The sequence below is a fragment of the Ceratina calcarata genome, unplaced genomic scaffold, assembly GCF_001652005.2.
Source record: "Ceratina calcarata isolate Rehan_Ccalc_2016 unplaced genomic scaffold, ASM165200v1 scaffold117.2, whole genome shotgun sequence".
Taxonomy (NCBI): domain Eukaryota; kingdom Metazoa; phylum Arthropoda; class Insecta; order Hymenoptera; family Apidae; genus Ceratina; species Ceratina calcarata.
Window position 1 is genome coordinate 557215 of NW_017132657.1, and position 9757 is coordinate 566971.

The 9757-nt window shown below is 38.2% G+C and overlaps 2 protein-coding genes across 5 annotated transcripts in view; one reads left to right on the forward strand and one right to left on the reverse strand.

Annotated features, from left to right (window-relative positions):
• LOC108624541 (BTB/POZ domain-containing protein 7) overlaps positions 1-4597 on the forward strand; it is a 21859-nt gene extending 17262 nt beyond the window's left edge. For 3 of the 4 annotated variants that reach the window (XM_018023943.2, XM_018023939.2, XM_018023970.2), the window contains 2 exons: positions 1114-1326; positions 1905-2192. In XM_018023943.2, the coding sequence (XP_017879432.1) occupies positions 1114-1326; positions 1905-2192 (501 nt within the window). Of the gene's footprint in view, positions 1-1113; positions 1327-1904 lie in introns of all 4 variants that reach the window. The other variant, XM_018023958.2, reaches the window with a different exon arrangement.
• A 4400-nt stretch (positions 4598-8997) lies between these two features.
• Positions 8998-9757, reverse strand: part of apolpp (retinoid- and fatty-acid binding glycoprotein apolipophorin) — a 31517-nt gene continuing 30757 nt past the window's right edge. The window contains exon 26 of the mRNA XM_018024003.2: positions 8998-9624. Within this exon, the coding sequence (XP_017879492.1) occupies positions 9595-9624 (30 nt within the window). The 3' untranslated portion in view covers positions 8998-9594. The remainder of the gene's footprint in view (positions 9625-9757) is intronic.

Sequence of the window (9757 nt, forward strand, 5' to 3'; positions counted from 1 at the left end):
TCGTTACCGTTTGACTTTGACCCCTATATTCTCCCTCTTTTCGACGCTCATGGATGGTATCCCCATCTTTGAGCTCCGCTACTGATTAAATCCAGATGATACGAATGTGGAGTACAGAGGAAGCCGTGAATTAGGTATCAGGTACGCGAACATTACGCGCGAAGAGAGTTACCTAGAGAATCATCGCAGGGCGCCGCGGCGCCTCGCACCCACGTGCCTCCTTCGGCCAGGTCGACGTTTGACGTCAGCCTTTACTTCACGAGAACGCTTAAGTCATCGGATTTCGGGGCCGTTCTCCCGCTTAAATACCACGGATCCCCGTGGTTAATGAATGTCACTAGGTGTGTTAGCTTTCTGCCGTTCAACGTTCTAGTTAGGAAGTTTGTTAAAGCGACTCGCCGCCACTGCCACGGTTTACAAATTAAGCACGCTTTTGGCCAGGGACAACTTTAAACCCGGTTCCTTGTTAGGGACGCCATTTCGGTGACTTCGTTCCTACGAAATCCTGACGAAAGGATTAAACTGTCTACGACGGTAGTTTCGAGACGTAGGAGTACGAAGTACGACCGAGCCTCCGAGTAATGAGTAATCCTCGTAAACTTTTTTATGTCAGCTAGCATAATTAAATGCTTGATTTGATTGAATTCTAATTTCTCTGAAATCATATCGGCGATTAAATATCATTTAACGTTGGGATCACAGATATACATATATGTATTTTTTATGTTCATGTTTTTTTTATCGTACTGCGAGGTTTATGTAATTAAATAATGATAGGTTTCATGTATTTACGTATTGATTTATGTCTTCTTTTTTGAAGACATTTTATTAAGAACGCATTTTGATAATGTACGCAGTAACGCAGAGCATGGCGTGATCCACTTTACTTATATGCAGTTTATTAACTCTTCCGGTTTAAAGTTCGATTCGCAAGCGCTCGTAGCATAACTCGCCAAATAGATTTCACTTAAGATATATATAATAGTGCCAGCGGCCATTTGAAAGAATGGTGATTTTACTTTCATCGAGGAAGTCCTTCGACACTTGAATGCGTTCTAAGTAATTTATTATTACTGGCGAAAGTGGCAATAATTGGTTTAATTTTGTTTACAGAACACGTCTGCGTACAATGTGAAGGAGCAAAACGAGAGGCTGACCGATATCGAGGACATGGATTCGCCGGGTATGGGGATCAACGCGAGAACAGTCCCACCATTGTGTTACGGAAGGAACATGACGTTCCCGCGGCCGGCATCCTCCTGCACACACAGACACGAGCTTCCAGCGATAGTTACCGAGGGTGAAAGCTGTAGACTTTTTGCGGAGGTAAGTGACTCAATTAATTAAGGAATTTAATTCAACCACTTTAAGAAATTATTTCTTGTAATTAGCTGTTTCTTTTCTCACACGAGCACTAAAGTCTTTGATATCTTTACTATCTCCTTCCTAAACTTCGGAATATATTCGCGTTACTGTTAAAACTGTTACGAAAAATATTCTGTTAACGTAAAGTCTGCTGAAATGTGGATACAGAGTTAACGAACTCTATTACTTTATTTATTAAGTGCGTAATGCGACGTCACTCTCAGATTACGTGATTGTGAAGCATAATTCCTATTTTATTTCCTTATGATTATACTGCTGTTTTCTATTACTATACCGTTGGGCGGGCATCAAGCAGTCTACGTACATTTATCTTCCATGATTCAAGTTGAAAAACTTTGGTCGATGTGCATGGTAATTGCTGTTAATCAGCAAGAATTCTCTGTGCTTTTTTCTCGTAAGCAAAGTGGATTACGAAAATTAACATATCCGATGAGAAGATTAAACTTGTCGTCACTTCGGAATTACTAAAAAGTTGAACGTGTAGTAAAATCAGTGTATACTTCTCTGTGTTGCTCCAGCAACAAGAGAACAATTCATGTAGCGATGGACAACTGTCGGGGGTGATGCCGGACGTAGCGATGGCTACTGCGTCTTTCGGGGCGTTGCAACTGATAGAGGAACAGGAATTGGAGCTGGACTTAGGTGATGGCGCGTCCCATCTCCTTCAGCACGTTTCACCGTCGAGCGGTACGATGGGATCCCACAGGTCCTCGCTTCCTCACCCTCATCAGAGGCACTACAATGGACCGCCCCCACCGCCGTACATGTACCATCGAGCTGGCACTGCCTTACCGAGATTTATTTAAGATTTCTACGAAATTAAGGACTCATGTGGCAATTATATCATTCTTAAAACGGGGAGCGTTCACTTCGAACGAACGGAACGGAATCACCAGGTGTACTCTTCCTGTACTGCCATAAGTGGTTTGCTTTATCATTGATCAACCCTTTCACTATGGTATTTTCGACTTCGTTAACAGAAATGTACGTAAGTTTACGTACTCTGCGTAATGAATTATGAAATAATCTTTGCAGTTGCAGTTAACGAATTTAGGCGATTAAAAGATTTGAGCATGTCTTTATTAAACAGGTAATTGATTTTTGAGGGCGTATGCATGCGCTCTTCGTAGCGAAAGGGTTAAACAAACAGACGATTCTTTAGATCGAGAAGATTTTAATAAAATCAGATGAATTTAAAGAGTGCATATTTTCAGTAAATTTTCGAGCTTTTTGCTACTGTGCACGATGTTCTTAAAAAGAATTCGTGAGGGTGTAGAATTTTAGTTCGTTTAGGGAAACATTAATTTATTTAAAATAATATTGAAACGTGTAAAAATTATAAGTACTTTTTCGGAACGTCTTGCATGGTTGCAAAATATGCATTGAAATAGAATATCCCAAAATGATTTAGCTGCATTTTATTATAATCTTCGAGCACCAACTTCTTAGACTTTTTACCGAGAAGCTTTGTGAAAAATAGTACAGATCAAAGTAATTTAGACTTGAGCCGGCTAACGCAGACGCGTTCTCCTGCACGAGGTGTTTATTTATGAATTACTTTGTAAAAGAACGCCTAAAAGGTGGACACTCGATGCAAGTTACACGCATAGTCGGCAATTCGGACTTAATTCATACAGTCAATCCTCCAGTTTCCATGGTGCAAATTGTATTATAAAAAAAGATTTTACTATTTTTGGCGATTCAGGCAAATTATTCTAATTACAATTATTTGCTTCGAAGAAAAATGGCCCCCATGGGTGCCGATCGCACAGAGTTTCGTTGATACCTCAAATGGCCAAATAAGACGCGGCACCTTATAGGTGCTCACTCAGGAACTGTGGGATTGTCAATCGATTAATTGAAATTAGAACATCTTTCGATGTTTCTGTGATACACGAAGACGTACTTCTCGTGGTTCTTGTCGAGTAAATAATATTTTGTTCTTGCGGGTACAAATTTAATGATACGACGAAGAAACGACGATCGTGTACGTACTGTGGTTTATTTAAGCGCAGCTTAAGAAACGCGTGCCCGCGCGCGCGCGTAGAGGACCCCTTTGGTTTTCAGGATATACATATATATATATTTATAATCGTATAAGCCGGACGTGGAAGACATACACACACACAAACACTTCAATCATGGAAAGTTCATGCTTGTTAGGTACAATCACATAATAAATAAATGTAATGTCTAGGTGCAGGTGCATGCGATGCAGCTGTGGTTCATATTACACATATACAATGAAACGTGCATATATATATACATATATATATACGTATATGCGTGATATAGGTTGGTGTGAATGTGCGTGCATGTAGGCGAGTGTGCGAGCTCTCTAAGTACCATATAAAGTGTTAATTAGACGATTACGTCGCCAACGTTTCACGAGTGACTGGATGAATGAAGAAAAGAAATTGTGAGTGTGGGTGGTATGAGTTCAAGTGAAATAGAGAGAAAATTGAAAACGGAGTACTGGAAGGAAGAATGAAGAGGAAGGAGAGCGTGATTATAGACTGTTAAGGTGAAGAGGAGAAAGAGCGAAGGCAGGTAATATATGATCAGTGTTTACGAACGGTAATAATTCTTTATTTAAAACGAAGCGTCGCTGTGGGTATGATCTTTGCTAATTCATATTACCTATGATATTCAATAAAAATTATTTAAATATTAGTAAACGCACTTTGTCTTCGAGCAGCGTACACGTTAAATTAACTATCGGATATTATTTTGTTGTGCGTCCAAATCGTCGGACGAGTTTTGCGTTTAGAGAGGCGCGCAGGTCTCTGAAATATTTTTCTCTTTTCGATCTTCGACGTTATTTAATATTTAAATCGTTATGATCGATCGTGAATTTAGTGTTCTCCGTTTGTTTGTACAGTGTTCCGAGTATAGTATCGTGTTCAAACGGTAGACAGAAATAAATAATTATCAATTGTTCTAGTAAATTATTTTTGCTTTCGTGCAACGAGATCGTTCGGTAGTCTTTCTTGTCAGGTGAAATAGAATGATTAATTGAAAAAAAAGCCTGCGCCTCCATTCTACGTAATTGTTCCGTAGATCGCGTTGGAGTGCTAAATTTTTTTCGCTGTAAGGTCCAAGCCGAGGAGTACAGGATTGAGGACGTGCAATGGCGAGCCGTCTTTCACAATACCGTGTAAGAAAATTGTTTCTCTCTTGTTAAACCGTTGAGGCTATTACATAAGTACGAGACATTAAACCGAGTAGAAATTTAACTCGCTTCCTTCTTGCTCCTTACGAGATAGAGTTAAACGTCGTTGACTCGCGGCTCACTCGTCATTGCATTCGTCGATTTCATTGTCCCGGGTGATGCGTATTTTCGTAGATAGTATCCGTCGTTCGTATCGAGTTTTGTTTACACTGTTGTTATTTTGTCTTTTACACCTATTTTCCATTCCGTAGCGAAGACTTTAAGCTTTGTATATGGTATTTTAATTTATAAATTATAAACCCATTTTCGAAAAAAAAAAAAAAAATTGACGTATTCTTTCAATTCTCCCGATGACCCGAGCCTATTTATTCGACGAATTATGTGTATACTATCGTCAGCTAATTTTAATTGTAGCCTGCTTTTTTCTGGCTCCTCGAACATTTCCCTTTCAACTTATCTTCCTCCCCATTGTTTCTCAAGCAGGCAGCCTTTTATGCAGAACGTGAAAAACTGTCTACATATCATCTTATCCCAGTTTCAGCGGTTGCGAATAAGTTTCTTGCAATTTTTTCCAACTGGGGCTCGATATGGCACGCGTCGCGGTGCATCGTAAATAGAACAAGTAGCTCTGAAAGGCAAATTTCAATTTACGCAAGCCGAGCGCCCGGCTGAGTTCGCTGGGAAAGTGTCGAAGACACTGCAGCGTCGGCGGAATTAATTGCGGACGTAAGAATAGCCGTCGATGAACGCAAGAAGGCGAAAAAATTTAATAGCTGGCCGGGGATGACCGAGCGAAAGAGTATCTCGTTCATTAGTGGACATCGATGAGGCAGAATAATCGTCTACGTGAATCATTACTCTTTCAAATAATTCCTATGCGTCTTACTGTTATAATTATCTAAAATTGTTTTAATTGACTGCTTGAAATATCGAATTTAGACGTTTGTTATTCGTTTAATTGGATACAAAATTCTACCCTGAATATTTACTTTTTTCCCCGGTCAAGTAATTCGGTTAAGAAGTTCGATCCGTTTCTTGATTCGGTGCCTGGTCGGAATCGTCCACCCCGATGTCTTCTCAGGTAAATCCGTTAAAATCTAGTTTCTTGATCAAAGCAAACATCGAACGGATGGAAAGTTTGTATTAAATCGCTTCTGCCTTGATCTTTTCTGAGTTTTATGAAGTTAATATAAACTAATCAAAGTTCGGTGCCTTGACATTTGTTAAAATATCCGGTATTTTGTATTCGTTTATTATTGTGTTTCGCGTTTGACAATTTAAGAGCTAAAAAAGAATTACGGCAAGAACTGAGGAGAGATTACTAAATAGAATTAAGCAGACTAATTAGAAAATTAAAAGTGCGACTTTATGTCGCAATTATACATGACTACCCTCTAGAATATATTGTCATCGAAGTAAGAAATAGAACGCAAACCGCTGTCTTACGTTGTGTAGGGTTGTGTCCCTTAAATGTTTTGCCGAAGAGTAATCGAGAGAAATGTTGAAGAAAATTGTATACGACCTTTTTTGCTAGTAATAGCAGTATCTACAACTTTTATTTGAAGCAGTTTTTGAAATTTTCACCAAAAAAAATTTTTCAATTTTTTCGAGATTTTTCAAGGAGTACCCCTTCAGATTTCGCGAAATTTTCGTTTTTTGCCAATAACTCCCAAACCGTTGGCCCTACAGGAAAATTGCATGAGACCTTTCTTGTAGAGGACGACGAGATCTACAATTTCCATATAAAATCATTTCGCTAGCGTGAATAGTTCACGAGGAATTTGCGAAAAACTGTTTTTTCGTTTTTCGTCAATAACTCGTAAACTATTGATGCTAGTGAAAAGTTTTTATACAGAAATTATAGATCTCGTCGCCCTCTACAAGAAAGGTCCTATGCAATTTTCCCGTACGACCAACGGTTTAGCAGTAATTGAGGAAAAACGAAATTTTTTGCGAAAAGTTTGCTGTTTCGACGGTGGAATGGCCGGATTTCGTCAATGCCAATAAAATGCCGATTAATCGTACTTAACTCATTAAATACTAGAATTAGAAGAAAGAATCATAAAATCTGTCTTGTAGAGGACGTTAGTGCCTGTAACTTCTGTATAAAATTTTTTTCACTTGCGTCAATACTTACTAAATAAAATTGTTTATTGCAAAAACTGTTTCTTTGTCCAAGCGAAAAATGTTTCAAACAAAAGTTGTGTCTCTAGCTATTAGCTACAAATGTTATCGACTGTGTTTTGAATCCCACTGGGCTCCATTCACTGTCTCGATTACATGGGCGCTGCCACTCTAATAGTATCTCCTCGGTGGTATTAGTTTTGCATTGGAAAAATTGCTAGATAGTTATGGAAGAAGCAGTTTAAACAATATATTTTTACTGTTCCTCGGAGATATGTTATTTCAATTTTATCATAATTGAGTTTTAGAAACAGTAATTTTCAAATAATAACAAGAATTAATACGTTCAGTTAAGTAATAAATTCAGTAAGTCAGGTGTATCTCGAATATCGAAGAAATTAGTATACTTGTCCATTATTTAGATAATTATGTTCGTTTTCGTGTATCAAATTACAAATTACGCTAGCGCATACAAGCATCAAGTACAACGTGTCGGCTAGAAAATTGTGCAATGAAAATTACTGCGTTTAACAGCACGGATCGTAGAAATAGTTCCACAGATTCATAACGGCGACGATTCGTGCAAGTTACGGAGGAGGTCGTCAAAAAGGGTTAAGTAGCCTCGCGTCAGCCAAATAGGTCAGCGAAGTACATCTGTCTGCTGCAGATTATACAATACCATTGTTTCGTATCTCGCCTAATGACTCAATTTCCGAGCTTCATCTGTAGAAATTTCGAAGAGAAACTGTTGAATCCTCTTTTTAACAGTCGGAGAAATTTCGCAGTATAATTAGCAGCATTGGGTATTTTCCTCAGCTTCAATAATTATTTTCCTTTGTAAAATCAAATTCCTTCACGCGTGCGCTTTTTAACGTTATTAATTAATTTCGAGCTAGGAAAGAACTGCAACTAAATTACACTGTGTTAACTTTAAGAAGTAGGAAATAACTTAAAATGATTTATAGTTTTTTTTAAATTGTTTAAAAGATAATGCTATTGTATAGTAAACGGGGATAGGTAATTAGAAAAGAGATGCGATGCGGTATGTACTAATAATTTGATTTGGTACACGACGTACCGTAAGGTTTCTCGAATTGAATTGACGAGTATAAAGTTACGCTCTAATTCTCAATTTCAATTTATACTGAGCGTCGAACTTAACTTTTGTGTGTGCTCAATGATTAGTTATCGCAAACTAACATTATTTAACTCTGTCTGATGTTCCCTTATCGAATGTTTCGTAAGTAATTTAGAGCGAAAAATGTACGTTCCGATAGTGTGAGATCAATAAAAAATACGTAAGAGCTAAAGTAAACAAATGGAACTGATATAGAGACAAAATTAACTTAAAGAGAATATCTGAAAGGTTTAGAAATTATAGGAAGTAATTATTATCCGTTGATTGAATACCTTGGCGTGTGTTCTCTTATAAGTTTGAAGATCTTCGTCCATATAAATGAGCAATTTACGAAATAATTAAGGGAAACGGTTTAAAAATAAATACGGTGGTTGATGGACGCGAGTTATCTGATGTACCACCCTTATTAGCCTGGCTAGGAATTTCGATTTCAAACACAGATAAAACGTAGATGGTGTGCATGCAGACCAGTTCACTAACGTGACCGACGTAACGTTAGCGTAGCATTAACGTCACCGCGAAGGGGAACGATGCTTAAATAAACTCTTCGATCACGTAAATGTGCCTAAAAAAGAATCGTGTTGCTTGTCTGGTTGCGCGTTGCCATCGGGTTTCTTTCATGAAATCCCGTCGAGGGGTAGAAAGAAAATTGAGGCACGCGTACATACGGTCAGAAATATTTTTCAAGTACGAAGCATTCGGAAGTTTGTACGCGGACAAAAGCGTGACGGTAATTGCACCTGAAACTGGGTTGCGTTCAGTAGATAAAATCAATGACAAACGATGCGACGCGGACGTTTCGTTCATCGAATTCCGGGATCGGCCGCGACTTTTCGGAATCCTTGAATATTCATCATCCGTCGAGACTCGGATTTCTTCTATTTCCGAGCTCCACAGTTCTGGCCGATAAATTTTTCTGCTAAATTACCCTCCAATTCTTGTCAGTAGAATTACTTCGATCGCGTCGCACCGACTCGCGACAAGAATTACACCTTCGTTAAAATTAGGTGAAAAAGAAATAGTAAAAAAACTAGTCTGTAGTGATTATCCACACATTGCATGGAATAATTATTCTTTCAACGAGTTGCTGGTATTTAATTAATCTCTGGCATTATTAATCCATGTATCCAGGATCTTGTATAGGAGAAAGGGGCGAATAGTAGTGAAACGTTTATAATACATTTAAGAACAATGGATGTATATTTCTTCACACGGTACATATATGTCACATAGTATCATCTAGCGCGTAGAATCGGTTCTCATTCGTCTCGACGATGAACGGTACAGTGGTCAGTATTGAATTCAGATTAGCTTCTCTAGTACAGCATCGGTATCTTAATTTAATAAAGGTAAGCCGTACAAATCCTACTGTAAATCGAATCGACGGTCCCGTATCACGCTGATGCATGTCTCGTTATTCTACATACAATTACCTTTCCCTCTTTTATTATATAGTGGCGTAGTTTACGTTATTAATACCTACGTTTCCTCAGGATAAGAACTTACTCTAAGTAGTGATCACACTGACGATTTCTGATTAACTCATGATTTGCGAAGAGATAAAAAGAATTTTTTCAAATAAATTTCGGCGTAATAAACTCTCAGTCCTCCCTCCCGTACGATTACGTAATTGATAGCTTCCCTCGACGCTGGGGAAGCTCGGCGATAGCAATTTACATACGGGTATCGAAATACGTTTGTCATATTATAACAAAGTAACAAATACGATACAACTAAATTAATTAATAATTATAGTCTGCGCGATATTCTCGCCTTATCCCTTCACTGCTTTGCTGGCAGCACTCTGAAAATCGTAAGACTAGTTAGAAGTGACATCGCGAATTTAACTACTTTAACAGTACAAAATATATACGATCAAATCTTCTATTGTTTGAAATTAATAATACATCGTGAAATTCTAATTAGTCTAAAAAGTT